The sequence below is a fragment of the Egretta garzetta genome, unplaced genomic scaffold (genome assembly GCF_000687185.1).
Source record: "Egretta garzetta isolate BGI_Z169 unplaced genomic scaffold, ASM68718v1 scaffold523, whole genome shotgun sequence".
Lineage (NCBI taxonomy): Eukaryota > Metazoa > Chordata > Aves > Pelecaniformes > Ardeidae > Egretta > Egretta garzetta.
Window position 1 is genome coordinate 128,718 of NW_009259177.1, and position 17,776 is coordinate 146,493.

The 17,776-nt window shown below is 46.9% G+C and overlaps 1 protein-coding gene across 1 annotated transcript in view; it reads right to left on the reverse strand.

Annotated features, from left to right (window-relative positions):
• Positions 1–8,912, reverse strand: part of LIN7C (lin-7 homolog C, crumbs cell polarity complex component) — a 35,848-nt gene extending 26,936 nt beyond the window's left edge. Inside the window, exon 1 of the mRNA XM_035891193.1 lies at positions 8,810–8,912. Coding sequence (XP_035747086.1) covers positions 8,810–8,912 — 103 coding nt within the window. The remainder of the gene's footprint in view (positions 1–8,809) is intronic.
• Between the last annotated feature and the right edge of the window lie 8,864 nt (positions 8,913–17,776).

Genomic DNA, 17,776 nt, shown 5'->3' on the forward strand with positions numbered 1-17,776 from the left:
ACCCTGCTGAGGTGCATTTAGCCCTTTTGGCTTTGAGCAGCTCTCCTGTCTTGCCTCCCTGCCCCAGGCCAGGGCACAGCTGCGGTGACAGATGCCTGTGCCTGTGTGTGCCAGGCAGTGGCTCCCATGCTGGGGCTCCCGCTTGCCTCCAAATGGTTACTTGATGTGGCGTCCCCAAAGAGTCCGTAATCCTTGTTTGTCTTGCCCTGCGTTGCTTAATATCCAGTGACTAAGCACCGTTCCCTGCCACTGGTATATCTTCTCTGTTATTTTATACATTGTGAAACCTCCACTAATTTCATTTTGTGAGGTGAGGAGTGAGCCTGGCCCAAATATTTACCCAGCACATTATGCGAGATCTTATCAGGGAACTCTCAGAGCCCTGGGAAAAGTTTAGCTCTCATACCTGGTGTTTCAGTAAAGGCTCAGTTTTGGGAAGAGATGGTTATGCTCCCATGCTCCCCTTGCCTAGGCTCTGGCCATCCTCCAGCAGCTGTGCACCAGCTTCGCAGCAATAAAAACCCACCAGAAATGCTCGCCAGCGGGGGCGGGGGGGGCAGACCAGCTACATGAGAGAGCTGCAGAAATTGCCCTGGCTGTGCGCATAATGAAAGTAACATTTATGTGAGCAATCATACAGGATCCAGGAAATCGAGATAATTGGAGGGAAAGCACTAAGGAATAGTTACTGGGGGAGTAACAAGCAGATGCTCAACGAGAGGCTCTGAACAAGCTACGGAGCCACGCCGGAGCGGCCTGGGAGCCTCTCCGGGGCCAGACGGCCGAGGCAGCTGCTGGTATACTGCTGCTCCGCAGGATGAAGAGAACCAGATGATACACCCTCAGCACCGTGCCTTGACAGTCCTGTGCTTCAACGCTGCTTTTCAGAGCCTGCGTACAGTTTGAATAGTCATTACACGGAGCAGGCATCCATCTTGTACTGGCAAAGAGACAGACTGCTCTGATTTATAGCCCTACAGGACATGTCCGTGCTAACTCTGGGTTTAAAATAAGTAGATTGAATTGCTTAAAAGGAAAGAGCATAAACACTTATTGGATTTTTCTGAGGTGGTTAAGGTCGCTAGCTTGGAAGTCGTCTCTGTTTATTTTTCCTGTTACGTTCCACCAGTCAAGGGCTTCACCTGTATATTATGCAAGACACGGCTGTAGGATTAGCACCTCGGAGGTCGCTTCACAGAAAGCATCGATGCTGTATAATAAATGCCATTTAACCAAGCAGCCGGCAGAAGCAACAAACTACTTCAAGGACCGAACATGCCGTGCCAGTGGCTGGAAAAGGGAGAATCATCTACGAAAATGAGCCCATAAGCACTGATGTACCTCCTGCATGGCCATGGGCCACAGCACGCCTGCCCCAGCCCCAGCAGATCCCAGCCCTGCGAGCAGACCACATGCATGGGCACTGCCGCCTCTGAGCACAGAGGGGCAGTGAACACTTAAACCCTAAAATCTGTAGGAAGTCGACTGGGCTGGAGGAAGCACTGAGCTACCGGAGTAGATGGTGGTGGTGAAGGGCTTATCCCACGAAGCAAGAACACAGCACAAACCTTCCTTGCTACCGTAAATGTGGACTTAAGGTAGCAAACCACAGACATTAGGAAAATAATAGCTATTTCTGATGTGATGCAAATCTTACTAAGTTAATTATTTTCTATTAAATTAACTGATGAGGCCCGGCTCCTGACGCCCTCTGGCCGTCTCTGATCAGAGGCAGAATTCAGTTTCCTCATGGAGAGGTTAAAGAGGACTTCTGGGGTAAAAACAGCAGCATCTAAGCCACAGGGCAGCAGATTTTGTGTACTAAAAATACTAAATGCAAATACATTCAGAGGAGGCAACTTTGGGGTTTGCTCATGAATGTAAAAGGTTTGATACCGCCTTTTGACAAGATCACCATAGCTGAAACAGATGTTAGCACCAATGGAAAAATAGCACTTGACATCTCAAGGAAAGATCCCCAAAGATATAGCCATGTGCAAATTGTACACAAATTATAAACATTTTCGTGACTGCAGACGCTTTCTAAGGATCTGACCAGCTAGCAGAACAAAACCCAAAGCTGTGTTCAACGTACCAGCCTGATTAAAGGCAACACATTAAGAAGTTTTGGCAGAGTATGAAACATTACCGAGACATTATATATGTGCTTGTGCTATAGGACAAGTCAGACAGGAGAACCCAAATCCAAAGAGGAAAAAAATCGGCCCTTACGTTCCCTTCCAACTTTTTATGAGATTGTAGAGGATGAATCAAAAGCAGCTTCTGGAATGAAGACAGATGGAGAAAGCATGGATAGATTTGTTTTCCTTGGAGAGCAGCCATATGTAAATAGTATCATTAGTTCTGGAAAAGAGCTGTGCTCCCAACCACCTTCTCCTCGGTTCAGCCTTTGACACCTTTCCAGGGAAACAGCCTGAAGTCATGGGAAATTTTCCGATTCCTCACCTTCTGCAGAGAATCACTGACAGCAGTCTGCTTGGTCTAAGTGCACTTCAGATTCTCTTGAAATAGTTTATTTGTAATTAACTTTTTTTGGCAGGGCATGAGAACAGATCTGCTGACAGTCAGAAGTGGTCGTAAGGCGCTTATATTTTCAGGCTGGGTTGGAACACCTCAGAGAAATACTGGGTAAAAACTGAACTTCTGCCAGTAATTGCATGCTCTGGGCGAGATGCAGACCACCGCAATACAGTAAATATGACAGTAGACAACACAAGAAAGAAAGGATCTGGGGGCTTTTTCCTCCTCATACCTTCCCATGAATTCATAATAAAAAACAACTGCATCATTCTGCAAAGAGGAAATGTTCTATCATCTGCCTTATTTCTTTACCCCTAACTCATCAAAAGTATTAAAAATCCAGTGCAAGGAACGTATCACAGGCGTACAACATCTTCAGTGTGATCAGCTCTTACCCGATATGCAGGGAAGGCTCTTACCCTGATACTCAAAATGAATGCTGGAAATAATTCCAGTGATGTGTTAACTAAGAACAGTAAGATTTTAATTGCTTTCTGGCAGTTTTAGATTACACTTCACACTGTACCGCATCTGCGCTCTACAGATGTTTAAGCCCAGAGCCCTCCTCCAGCAACTAACGGTTTGGCAGCATTTGTGAAACAGTTGGGGTGTTGAAACTCGGAACATGTTTGTAAGAGCCTGGTACTAGAGGGGTATGGTATTTTTCATAGTAAGTAATGATATATATGACAGTAATCACAGCGTCTTTTCAGCAACCTATTTATAAGGATCAAAACCTCCTTCTGTCACCTATTCTCATGCTAGGTCTGCTGCTACGGTGAAATCTATGAATAATCCAGTACTAGTAGCGTCAGGTTTTATTAGCTGGGGGGAGGGAAAGCAGTGGGTCTACCCTTTTTCTTTCAGTCCTTCTCAAGCATGTCTCCACGGTATAGCGGTCATAGCCGAGTCGGGGTTTGGCTCAAAGGTTAATGCTACGTTTGCTTTGTTTCACATGATTTTGAAGAATTTTCTCTATTTTTGAAAAGGCAGCTGAGCACAAAAGATGTATAAAGCTGCTCAGAAGCTGGAAGACAAGTAGGACTGACAAGATTAGTGCTGAGGATTTAATTCATTGTTTGAGCAGTTTTTGATGGTATATTCAGCTGTATAATTCTCTACCAACTGTTTTGAAATAAATTAAAACATTTGTAGAATTATCTATCTTACCAACACTTCTGTATTGACATGGCACTCTGCTATAGCCATTACGATTTTCCCCTGGGAGGAGCTAGCTTGATAGCTTGCTAGTTTGAGTTAAATGACTTAAATGATAAGTGGCATTTTGTTCTCATTATACTAAGAAAAGTCAATCAATATAAAGCACATCAATGCATTAATGTAAAAGCAGAAACCAAAGAAAACTGATATTAAATGGAAATTTAGAATCCATTATATTGAACACTACAACTCAATTTCCTGAACTAGAGTTGACAAACCACCAGTAAATGTCCAGCAGGGAATAGTTCTGCACTGATTATACTGACTAGATGATTTAATAGGTCTTCTTCCTCTCAATACCTATGAACATATGAAAATCAATGGTAGCCCACTTAGCAAAAGTACCTTCCCTCCTTCGCTCCAGACGCATGGTTCGAGCTACCTACGCACAGTGATGCTAACAGAGAAGCCAGCTGTGCGTTACCTCCGGGGCGGGTGGGTAAGCTGCATACAGAAATCCCAGGCCAAAATCCTGAAGGATTTAACTTTCAACTCTGGCAAAACCCCTCCTCCCTTCCCACAGAGGATCTTCGGTCTGAGCCTTGCTCTGGGAGAGGAGGGTGCCAGTCCCCAGATGTCGCACAACGTAGGGACCAGCCGGCAGAAGCGGGGGAGCAGGGAGGGCTGTGCCCCAGCATCGCTTCCCCTCCCACGCATGCTCCTGGGACACTGGTCCCTGCAAACCTGTGGAGAGGGGAGGGGAGAGGTATACAACCAGGATCAAGCACTGACTTGTCCCCGTGAGGTCTTCTCCTCCATTTAAGAGCCTCGATAAGACCTAACTGAGCAATGTGCCAAACAGCCTGGCTACATGGATTTATCCAGGTTGGTCTTCTCCTAATCGCTTTGTCCCACGGGCTGCGGAAAGTTTGTGCCTGAGGAGTGGAAGCAGCCACCTCCTCTGTATTGCCAAAGTTTTATTGTACTTTTCACTTCTGAGCTGTCATTTCATTTAATTTCCAGTAGATGCTACTCTACTCTAGATGCTCGCTGGAGCCGGTAATCGCTCCTTCCCTGAACACCAGACCTTTACAGCAACATTTCTTTGTGTATTTTTAGAATACAGGAAAACAGTTTTCAGCCCTCAAAATTTGATCAATGATACGAAACTGATTAATTAATAAGCAAAAAGGAAGGAGCAGGGCTACGAACCAGATCCCGTGCTACTCCTACCCAATGAAGCCCATGGCGAAATGCTAATACAGGACCAAATTCGATAATTTAAAGACGTTTTGGTAAACAGTGGCAAGAATATGTGAAATCACATTATACATCAGCAGTGCTGGTAAAAAAACAAGCATGGGTATATGAGAAGCAATAAAATCTTATTGCTTAGTAGTGAAATAAGGGGAAATGGAAAAACACATCCTTTCTAGAGGAATCTTTAAGAATATAAACATACGAATTTGACCACAAACCGATTCATGTCCCTATTTACCATATTGAGCGTTATTTGCACAGTGTATTTTTGAACAATTTTGACATATCTCTGCTTTTCTCAAAAAAAAAGCATATGGTGGAAGCCTTTTCATTAAAGGAAGAGTCATAAGTACCCTTGAAAAGTCTTTTGGGGCAAAGGACATGGTTGAGCTAAAGAAAGATTATTTCTCAGCCATTTTAATCCGTGTCCCCTGAGTGCTCTGTGCTGTGGACAGAAAAGCCTGCCAGCCATCAGAAAGAATGGAAAAAAAAAAAAATCTTCTGATCTGAGTTGGGCCATGCTGGAAAGAAAAGGTAAGTTTCTTCCCAAATTTGTATTCCTGTTATTTGTAGTCATGCTTTTTACACGCTCATGCTGGAAGTACCGGGAGGACAAAACCTGATGCCAGGTGTCCCATGTAAAGCAATTGTTCCATGGGAAAGGAGGGAGGATGCCTAATTTCCATGAGAGCCCTGGCCTGCTATCAAACCCCTGGTAGGAGAAAGAGCAATGGCACCTGCTCACAGACACCCCCCTTCAAACCCCTCTTCCCTGCCCCTGCGCAGTACGTGCCCCAAAACTCTTTCTTCTGCCCCTGCTTTCAAGAAGAGACCCACACTCACTGACTAATAAAACAACACCAGAAATTCTGTGAAGTGACCAAAAAGGAGTAAAAGAATATGAGGAAGCATTGCTTCAGACTATAATTAGTGAAATCTACTGAGAATATTAATGAATGATGCCGAGCAAAGGTTTACCAACATTGCGTATTTCTACAGCAACTCATCTACAAAAGTCTTCGCCTTCCCCCCCCACCCCCCATACTTTCAGTAAATTTTAAAATAAGTGGCAGCATTAAGTTAATCTTTTATTTAGCTAATAGGAAAAGGTTGCATTAGAGCTTTCCTGGAATAAATGTAAGTGTACTTTAAACTGAATGCATAATGGCAATTCCCCACTCAGCTGGGAACTGCACTAAATACAGCTTTGTCAAATCTTGAGCTTTTATTGCAAGTGTCACATTATCTGACCTTTTTCTTAAAGCTTTAGTTACCAGAATCATGTTATTATGTGAAAATCTCAGCTTTTATTAGGGGGATAAAGGTTTCCAGCCCTGATGGCTAGAGAGGAAATGTCAATTCCAGAGGCACCTAAAGCAAATGAGAAGTACCTGAGCATCTGCTGCTAAAAAGAATAATAATAGAGCTTCAGCGCTAGGCTTGGGGCATCTGTAACCATGAGTGTTACAGACGGCATAGCTGTGTGGGAAAACACTCTACTACACACAGAACAGGGGAAAATGGTTCAGTTGTGTCCCCTCCGCCTGAGCAGCTACCCTTTGGGATCCCTGCCCAAGCCTGGGGATGTGCATCTCCAGGTATCGCTACATAGCTTAGGCTTTAATGCCATTTAATAGCGCTTGTGGAGCTTGCGGAAGAGATTTCACTCTGTTGAGCTAGGATTAATTTAACTGCAACAGTCTTATTTGTGCATCGGATAGCCTTTTAATCCCAATGTTTCAGGCAAGGCTGTAAACTCGCTAGAAGATGCTGGCTTCTCTCCTCACCACTGCCGTTTATCACCATCTTGCTGATTCCTAGTCCTCCCCCACCCCATTCCCAAGACAGTTTGTTTCTCATTTGAACTTTAGCTGCTTGAAAGATAACGTCAACAGCAGTCACAGCAGAAGCAAGCTTTGCAAATAGGATACTGTTGCTTTGCATAAAAATCTTTGTTGAACATTTTGTGTGGGAACCTCCATTCAGCATCAGGAGAAAGATGACTACAACAGCATCCCAGGCAGCAGAGCGCGCGCACGTCGGGCACCACGCGTCACGCTCGTAGTATGAGCTGCAAAGACATGGTCCTGCACGGTGCAGAAGTTCTGCCGCGGAGTAGAGCCGCCCCAGCATCAGCTCTGCTGTCACCAGCTGGTCCCTCCCAGTGCCTCTTGCACCTCCCAAGGCTGCCCATTCCCCCACCTGTGGCAACAGAGGCTTCAAACAGGGCAAACACAAGGGGAGCGGAAGAAAGGAGAGTGGGTGGCTGCTGGCAGCACCCAGGGTACCAGCAGGTCCCCTGGCAGTGCCACCCTTGCCCTGTCCCCCATGACGGTGGCCCCAGGGGCCACCTCCTGACCACAACACTGAGTGCCTCCACACCCAAAACCAGGTCCTTCCCTTGAAACGCTACATTTCCTCATGGCAAGGCGGAGAAGGGAAGTTTTCTCATTTTCTTTCACATGACAGATGATGGGCCAATTTGGAAAAGAAAGGGGATGTGGCAATTCTGCCATTACTTTGCTGTGAGACCTTGAGCAAATCCCTTAAACACTCTGTACTGAGTTTACCCGACCATAAAATGTCTGCAGACCTTGCAGTGGTATTCTGAAAATAACTGCAATTTAAGGTTCTCCAGGATAAACTGCTCAAAGAGGGAAGAGCATTATGATTTATTGATGATTTCTCTGGCATTTAGTGTTTTCCACAGGCCACAGTTCAGCCAGGAAAGATGGAGGATGCCATGGTTGCGATTTTTTTCCCTTCCATGCAAATGGTAACCTAGGCGATATGCAAACACATCTGCTTAAATCAAAGTAGAGTTTTACTCCTCACCCTGCTCAGGCACAAATAACGGCAGCAATTCGGGAGGTTCAGAAATACCATTCAAACACAGAGAGCGAAATAGGAGAAGCACACAAGTGCATATTTAAATAAGATAATATTAGTAAAAAAAAAGTAATCTCTTCTAAAAGGCCAGCTAATCCATTAGGAAAAACAAACAAGCACTTATTATTATTTGTTCCATTTCCATAAAAATGTTTTTAGCACCAAAGCAATACTTACGCTTCCACCTTCTGCAGTGTCTGTGCAAGACGTTAATTTTCAGGTGATAAATGACAAACTGAACGAGACTTTTCCAGAAAAATGGGAGAGATCAGACTAATGCCTCAGGTAGGCTATAATGAAGCCATCAATTACAGTATGCACTATCTAAAACCCACAGGGTTGGTTTTTCGCTTTACAGCTGGACCCAGCATAAACAACACCCTTTGGACAACATCTCTGCCAGGGGCGTTCACTGATCACGCCATTGATTAGATGCTTGCAGGTGGCTGGGGGTGTTCTCTGGGAAGTTTTTAATGTCCCATAATAGTGTTCATGAAAGCAGCAAGCACTTGTGGCTTACACGAGTAACATTACAGTTGTTACTGTATGCTACCCCGATGGTGTGGTTTTTTTGTTTGTTTGGTTGGTTTTTGTGGGGGTTTTTTTTTGTTTTTTTTTTTTTTTTTTTACACCCTTTGCATCCCCATAGCTGAGCTGGCTGCCGAGTGATGCTGAACAGCTAGGCAGTTTGGAGGAGGTGGATGGGACCGCAGCTCTGGTACCCCGTGTGTCCTATACTCAATTTGGGTATGGACTGGGGTGACCTTACCAAGCAGCTCCAGAGCCAGGTAAGAAGAAACTGCAAAGCAGGGAGCACAGGTGGCTGGCACACTGGGAGCCCCAAATTTGGGTTTCTGAGTAAGGCAGATTGCAGAGTGTCTGAAGATAGGAAATGTCAAGTCATTTATAGCAGTAGCAGGATTAGTTTTATTTTTAAAGCTCCAGTTTCCATACATACCTCGGACTGTCAGGAGTGGCGTGAAGCGAATGCTGTTGCACAACTGTGTTTTACGGCTTGCACTCAAAGCCGGAGCGTGGGTGGGGAGGAACTGGTTGCACATCTCTAGCAGGAACCCTAAAGGATGTTGTAACAGCCACATGGAGAAAACATCTGCTCATTAGCGAAGCTGCTCTGTTTCAGACACTGAGAGCGCGAGCACGAACAAGCCCCAAGCGGAGGCTGCTCACGGCTGAATCCCCATGCCGAGCTCCTGGCCTCTGCCTTTGGCCGCCCCGGCACCTCCAGCCTCTCACTAACCCGCTGTGCTCAGCAGCATCCCCCGGCCTGCAGCTCAACACCATAATTTCAAGGGTTTGTTCCCCCCTGCCGGCCAGCTCCATCACCCCCATTTCTTTTTCTCCTTCCCACAAACACACTTGCCCAGCATAGCAGCATTTTCCCCGGGTTTAGTTTCTCTGACTTCTCTTTCTAGTTGCTCCACCTAGTCACCTCCGCACGCCTCAGCCTCTTCTCCCCGAGGCTGTCAGAAGTCAGGAAGGCGACTTCCCATACACTTCCCAGGCTGCAGAGATCCCTCAGGATGCTCCTTACTGGGACAAATCCTGTCCCCTCTGCCAGAAATGGCTTTGTCCCATTTTTTGCATCCTAGGAACCTGTTAACAGGTCTTACCCCCTTGGTGAAGCACAGACAAACATAGCCCCTCTCCCCCCCCTCAAATGTCCTGCAAGCTGTCCTGTGGCTGCTTCGTCCATGGGGATGGGTTCTCCAGAAGTCTCATGGAGAGAGAGCGGCTTTGCCCTGAGACAATTCATCCCCAGGGCCAGGTTTGTGCGGTGGCCTTGGCCACAGAGGAAGCCTGTCCTCACCCCCAGCTCTCCTCCAAGCGAGAAGTTACAGAACCAACAGAAGGGCAGTGGGACTGAGGGGATAAGACCAATGATGCTGCAATCACAAAGTAGCGCTAGTGAATTATCCACGGGGATTTTTGGATGGGTAATAGCCGCGTCTCGTATTTTTCCCAGTCCCTTATTACCTAGGTTCACAAGAGTCAGATGCTGAGACCCTGACGTGCACCCATCTCACAGGGCTGGTGTCCTTACACACCCAGCTTCAGATTAGGGTTGAGTATCTGCAGAAAACGAGGACAGAAAGTGCTGGACCCCAGCTGAGCTGGACCTGTCCAAACACCAAGTGCAAAAGCAAGTTTTGTGGTGCATGCCCAGCTCTGTGCAGGCGAAGGCTGGATCCAGGGACCTCACCGGGAGAGGTCACAACATTTGTTTGCCAGGCCACAAAAAAAAAAAAAAGAGAGAGAGGAAAAAAAAATCTGGAGCCCATATTTTCCCTCATTTCAAGCCTGAAGTGTACTTGAGGAGTCTGAAGTCTTTGACAGAGTTTTAGACTTGCAGAGGGGGATTTTATTTTGAACATCCTTTAAATACTCTGTGGGTAGGAGTATTTCCAGTTTTGGAGCGGTGCGTGTATTCTGATAAATAAAATCAGCCTACAAAGTGGACCTTTGCATCGGCAATCAATACTGCACATATCTGCACTAGTGACTCACACAGCCTGTCATGGGTTTTGTTTGGTTATTTAATGGAGAGTTATATTTATATTACAAAATATTTATATTGTAAATGTTTTAACATCAATTAACAGATATTTCGCACTAAGTATTTATAGAAAGGATAGTTTTGCATCCAGTGACGTGCTGAAGTCTTCGTAAATACATTTTGCAAAACTAAAGTTTTTGGCATCATATATTGCTCATCTCAAAAGAAGGGAAACTGTAGGTCAGAAGTATGGCAGCGGTACTTGAAAGAAACACTTTTCCTAATCTATAGTCAAATCCTGTTATACTTCCCAGTCCAAATGGTGTCACTGGCCCAAATTCTTCTCCCAGACACACGTTACATCTGGAATAGATCTACTAAGGAACAGCACTAGGTTTGCTGCCCTGTAGGCCAAGCTGGCCCATGAAGACGGATCAGCATGCCTGCCGTGCGAGGAGAGGAGTCAGAGTTCTATCACTGCAGCTCAAACATGGTTTTTTGAATCCAAGTTCTTGCAACTCCCTAGTTACTACTCGCAGCAGTCACAGCTTTGGCAGAAAGTCTTTTCTGGTTTTTTTTTTTTTGTTTGTTTGTTTGGGTTTTTTGGGGGAGGGTTTTTTGTGGGGGTTTTTGTTTGGGGTTGTTTGTTTGTTTTTGTAAAATACATGTTCAAAGTCCATTTCCATCTACATGGGCAGACACTACCGCACCAGTTATCTGAACTCATAGAAGTCTCTCCCCGTACAGAAGCCAAGCCACAAAGGGGTTCAAAACATTTGGTAGCCACTAGAAAGGAAAAAGTTCTCCAAAACATAATTTTGATTGATTCCCTCCTCCCCCCCACCCCGAGACTTCAGAAGGACAGACACCTAAAACTTCCCCGATGACTGAGATTTACCAGCTCATGCAGCAGTTCATGGGAAATACAACTTGCCGCTAGCGGCTCTCAGTGCCTCTGAGGGACATTGTTTTTCAGTCCTGACCCTTTGAACTGCAATTGGTGCCTAGCATTTTGGATCGGATGCCAAACCTTTCCCACAGTCATTTGTCTCATAGGTGCTGAAGCACCCTCTTCTCTGCAACCCTCCTGCCTGGTGCGTGCCTGGCTGCTGCCCATGAGCCCCAGCACCATGCGGGGCTGCTCGCTGGGCACTTGTGGTCCCAACAGCTCAGCACCCAGCAACAGCAACTCAGCAACAACTGAGTGCACCCAAAGAAGCGAGCCTCCAAAACCCAAGGTGCTGCAGCCACCCCATCCCAGAGCGTGGGGTTTGCTGTGCTGCTGAGGGTCCAGCACTCTGGGGAGTTACTTCTCAGTGCGCAAAGGTGGGGCTGGAGACAAAGTTCAAAATCTGTGGTGGGATAGGCATGACGGGGGTCATGGCATTTAGGGTAGGCTGGGATGAAGCTTGGCATGGCCCACAGGATGCCCACGCCAGCCTGACACACACGGTGCCTCCCTGTCGCCCAGCTGTGGGACGTTGGTGGAGCTTTGCATCCATACGGCTTGCAGAGGCTTCCTGCGTACACTTTCTGGGCTCAACATAGCTTGTGTGGGTTTGATGATGTAGGATTTAAAAAAAAAAACAGTATTAAAAATCTCTCTGCATAGGAAGCAGATCTGCAGTAGCCATTGAGCAGCGTAGACTCCAAGGGGAAGAGGGCCCCTGTGGGGTTTGGAGAGATGTGACACCCGCCCAACACAGCTAGCCAGGATGGAAGCCCTCGCCTGCCGCAGCAGGTCTGGGTGACCCATCCTCCTCCTCCCACCAGAGCTGGGCTGTGGCTCTCCTCCAGCCCAAAGCCATGCTCGTTTTCGCTGAGTTTTGGGGCTTCCCAAGCTATGGGTTGGGAGGGGATGGCAGGGCGCTGCCAACATGGCGGTAGCATGCCTGTAGTGTGGGTGCATGCCATGCACCACCTTTCTGTCAGGGTGCTGCCGGGCAAAGGCAGCAATCAACGGGCTTGCAAATGCTGAAAAAGCACCAACCTACCCTACTGCAAAGCAAACAGTGCCCCAGCTCAAAAATAATTATACTGCTCCAACACATCGCAAAACACTGCAGGACCCTAAAGGCAAGCCCTTAAGTGCCTCCTTTCCGGGACCTGGCGGTGCTTAGGGACAGACACAACAAAACCCCCTCCTGGGTAACAACCAAAACCTCTGGGTATGATCTATAGCACATGAAGAGGCAGAAATAGCAGCTACAGCCCTGCACCAGAGCAGAGGGTCTGCGCTCTGGTGGGGAATTAAAACCGCCGGGCGGAACAAGCTCATTTGCTTCAAAGCAAAGTGGGAATTCCTGGCCGGCCGCACAGCTGCGGGACATCTGCCCACCCCCCGGGCGCAGGGCTCCACGGCTAGCAACCTGCTAAAAAATTATAATCAACAACATTCAGAGCAACAACAACAACAAAACTCAATGGGACAGCAGAGCCGGGGAGCTCGAGTGTGCCCGAGGCCATGTGTCAAATCTGTGGCACTGCCAAGCCACGATGGGTTTCCCATCCTCACTCGATTCCCTAGGCTAGCTGTATCTCAAATACGCGTATGTAAATCTGAAACAGACCGCTGGCCTGACTTTAATTTACCAGAAAGCTGAACTCACACAATTTAGGAGCATAAAGACCAAAGCAGAAGGAAGAAGTTACGCATGTGGTTGGCTTCAGGCCCCCAGGAGAAGGCTCTACCCCCTGTGACCTTGGAGCAGCCTCCCAGACCAGGTGAGGTCCCACTCACTCCTCCTCCAGGGTCAGCGGTCACCAGGGCTGGAAGCCACACAGGTGGGGTCCGGGTCCCCCTGCCAGCCCTGCCTGCTACAGCGGCTCCTTCACATTACCCTGCAAGCGCAGAGATGCATTTCACAGCGAGTCACATAGAAAAGACGAGGGATAATGGGCACAAGTTAATCCTGAGAATATTCTGGTTGGACACGAAAGGAAAATTTTTCACTATGAAAACAGTCAACCATTGGAGTAATCTCCCCAGGGGGGTGGTTGACTCTGCTACACTGGACACTTTCAAGACACAGCTGCACAGCGTGCTGGGCCATCTTGTTTAAAATGTGCTCCTGCCTAGAAAGGTTGGACCAGATGATCCTTGAGGTCCCTTCCAACCTGGTACTCTATGATTCATTTCTGGAAAAGCCCACACCAAATGAGACCACCAGTTCGGCTACCCTCATGCATGACCTCCAGCGGTGGCCAACAGCCAATGCCCAGGATGGGGATAGAAACCAGGCAATTTCATAGCAGTTGCCTCCCACAATACTACTCCACCAGTCTTCATCCCAGGGACCTCCTGAGCTAAAAACTGATATTGTACAGAATGACTTTTGCTAGGTTTATTCTCTATTGATTTATTGAGTTGCTCTTCAATCCTCCCACTAAATTCCGTAGACACTGTCCTTTTCAGAGGCAGAATTAGCCTCTGTGATTAAGGAGAAATCATCCTACTTAAAAGAGAGAAAAATGAAAGCTCCAAGAAAGAAGATTTGCAGAGGTTTTGGGGCTTGCAGCTTTGTTCTGAAATGCTCCAGCACATCACTGCGTAGGTGGTCATTTTGGTAGTCTGGCACCAAACAGTAAATTATACCTCAGTTACAGCCCTGCGTTAATACCTGACACACACTTTATTAGAGATGCTGCACCAATTCCCAGAAACTGTAGATATCCATTGTGTTACAAAGCGCATAACAGAGTATTGTGGTTCTTAAGGGGAATTTATGACATGACCATTGCGTAGGTAATGGATTGCAGACCCCTAAAATCATCTCGGGCTACAGGAACGCTTTATTTCAGGATCTCTTCGTACTAACTTCCTGCCTTGAAAGTTCAAGCAAGGCTTTAGATCATCGGCCCATCCACTGTATTATTTTCAGTGACAAGCAGGGCTAATTAGCTTGTGTAGCTATTGTTTGCGCTACTTTATCCTCATTATTTCTCCAACTTGCCATGCAGGCAACAATTATAAAGCCGTAAGGACATGCAGAGTTATGCCTGGAATCTCTAGTTTAATTTAGAGGAGGCACAGACAAGAAAAGCACTGCTACTGCTAACCACGGATACCTACCTGACAGATTTATGAAGAGATTTCCTGCACTCGTCTGCCTTTCCTCTGTGTCCCATGCTGCGCAAGCTGAATTTAACAGCTGGCAAATAGGGTCCTGCAGTCCCTGGGCTCGCTAGGCTTACACGAATAAAATACCTGGCGACTGAGGCCTCAGCTCATACAGTCACGTGAAGCTTCTTAGCTGTTCGGGAAGCTAAAGGTAGAGCATATTCTAAGGGAACGTCCAAACTGACGCTTTCAGCCTCTTCAGAGCATTTGCCCTAGTTTCCCCTTGGAAAACAAAGCTGCTGTTTAGCACTTCAGGTGATGAATTTCCATTTCACTAGAAAGCTTGTTTGCAACAAGGCTGCTGAAATCAGCAGCGGGGCTTATTCCTCCTGAAGCGCTAAGCGGAGACTACCGGTTGTCAGAATTTAAGCATGGGGTCACCTACACCGCGTCATGCCTTGCGGCGAGCTAACGGGAACTCCCTCTTTTATACCTACTACATCTCTACTCAACCGTTGTGTAGCAAGGCAAGGAGAGCCGGCTGCAGGCTGCTGTGCCCTGCCTTCCCAATCAGAGGGACCCCTTTGGTTTCCGAAGCCGCATCCCCATGGCCCCTCTCCTGCTGTGACAGCTCTTTGGCAGAGACCCGGGCGGCTCGGAGGTACGTACCAGCAGCTATTAGTGAGACTGGATGAGCATGTCTGAACTTATATCCCCTGAAACGGGGAGGTGAGTACTCCACACCAGCACAGCTGGCAGCAAGGAGGGGAAATTTTAAAGGAAGAGAAGTGTAAGATAACATGGCTGTCGTGAATAGTTCAGCTGGAGCCGAGTGAGACTTTCCTGTGCACCCTTCAGAATTAAACAGCCAGACCGCGGCATCTCTAAGACTAATATGTCAGTCAAATCCAAGGGAATAGCGGCCAGAAGATGTAAGCAGCTGGGAGGGGATTTGACATCAGATCAAGTGAGCACAGGTCACCCTCTTGCTGCATCCCAGCACTGGCAGGCAGCTTCTGCCAGCAAAGAGATCTGCATCTGCACCTACACCAGCACCACATCCATTTGACCATACCCTCTGGAGCAGCAGCTCCAACAGCACAGAAAGGATATTAGAATCTACAATCTGATGCAGTGATTTTTTTTTTTTAATAAATGTACTCCAGTTGTTGTTGAGACAGTGTTGTTGGTCTCCAGGTGGGCTGCACCACACAGACACATCAAGGATGGTGATTTTGGTTGTCCCAAGAACAAGAAAAAAGTGCTGCACAGTTTGGGCAAGAAAAGACTTGTACTTGTGCTGTTTGTTCGAGTAAACGTACTTCTTGTAACTAAACAGGGCTTTAGGTATGCATTTGCTGTTGCTTATTCCTGCTCCAAAAGAGCTGACTGGCAAAGGTGGGGATGTCCATCCTGCCACAAAAAGGGGCAGTGGCAGCAGCACCTAAGAGGCAACTGTGCCACATCACATCATCTGTGCTTCACTTTTGACAAAGCTCACGAGATCTGTTCTTCTTGTGTTTCTCAAAGATCTTTTGCATACTTCCTTCCATTCAGTTTTACAGCTGTACCAATCCATGCATGTATTTCGTGTGTTGAAGAGCAGGGCATAGAACTGAGAGTGAAATGGCCTCATTGGGCCATTTCATGGACGTAAACGATGACGTCTGCAGCACTAACTATTTCTGTAACACAAACATGGCTGCACATACCTTATATTGTCTTTAATAACAGATTCCCAAGTCTGGAGTCCAAATATAGTGAAACTTCTACGAAGAACCATGCTGGGGTTAGAGCAAAAATGAGTCTCCCAGCAGAGTGGTCTTTAGTTAAAGGTCAGAAAAAATTATAATTGGAAACCTTATTAGGATAATTTAAAAATCCTCAGTGTAGATGCCAGTTGAAGGAATATTTAGTGCAGTAAGTACCTACGCTCTTATTTAGAGTCTGAGTAGTTTTAAAGGCTATTATTATCAACCTAACACAGTGGGAGAAGATAGCTTGGTTTACATCCATGAACTGCAGCTTTAACTTGGAAATTCCAGTACTTTATAGACTTAAGCTAGACCAGATTGTTTTCTCAGGGTCTTTTTTTAATAAAGGGGAGGAGGGGATGATATAAGGGAAGGATTATTTTAGCAAGGGGAAACATTTTCTGGGTGCAGATGCATGAGATACCATTTCTCAAAGTGCAAAACTCTGCACTCTTAGCAGGATTACTCCATCCTTGTAACCCATCCCTTTGCACATCACCCAAGAGATTACTCCTCTTAAATAAACGGAATGCTTTTGGCATTCTTTAATGTGATACGAAGGGACTTTATTTGGGTTCAGAGGAAAATAAGGGAGAGCATTATTTCACCTTGTGCCAGTGGATAAGAGCAACACCTGTGCCTATACTCAGGTTTCTGCTTGCTGGTATCAGTGCCTACAAACAACTTTCTTCTCCAAACATTTTAGCCCAATTTTCCCAAGTCCATTTTATTCTAGTTATCCACCTGGCCCTATTGGAAGGGCCTCCCAGCCCAGCCACAGCCTTCTGCAGTTGTAAGGTAGTGCCAGTCCTGGGTGGTGGGCAGGATAGCCCACCTGCAGCATCCCCTTGCCAAGGCAGGGACTAAGGGCAAGCCTACATGTGCAAATCCCAGTGGTTACGGATGGCCCCGGCCCTGCAGCTCGTTGCCTCTTCCTACTGCCACACAGGTACTTTGCCCAGCTGGTAAAGGCAGAAAGGAGGGATTTAGACAAGAAGCCTTGCAGCTCTGTGCCAAATCCTCCTCCTTATCCCCTAAAATCCCTGCATGAGCAGACTGGCAACGGTTGGGCTGATGAGACCAGCGGTGTTTGCTACAAGATGGCACAGCTGAGTGCTCCCAGCAGCAGGGAAGCCCTTGCTGCCTGTGCGGCCCTCCAGGGCACTGGGAATTACTGGGAATTGCCACTCCTTGGTTCCCTCTGCAGGTTATTCCTACAGAGACAGGGACCTGCAGCAACAGGCAGGGTGGCTGCAATCCCATATGGAGTCACAACACAGCACCAGCCTGATCAACAGAGACCAACCAGCAGTACCAGTAGGTATTGTACATCTAGATAAACATACATACAGATTTGTGACTTCAGTACGGACCCCCAGGAGAAGTGATCAGGTTACAGGCGGGTTTTAGAGACTCATTCTTGCACAGCAAAGCAAAAACCAGCAGCTATGTGTTGTGTCCCTCAACAGAGGGTTGGTGTAGCAAAGAGCAGCTTACCTCCAAGTGCTTTCTGCCACTAACAGGATGAGATTTAAAAGACTTGATTCCCAGAAGCATCTCAAATTCCACAGGTGAATCCCAATCTCGCTTGGAAAA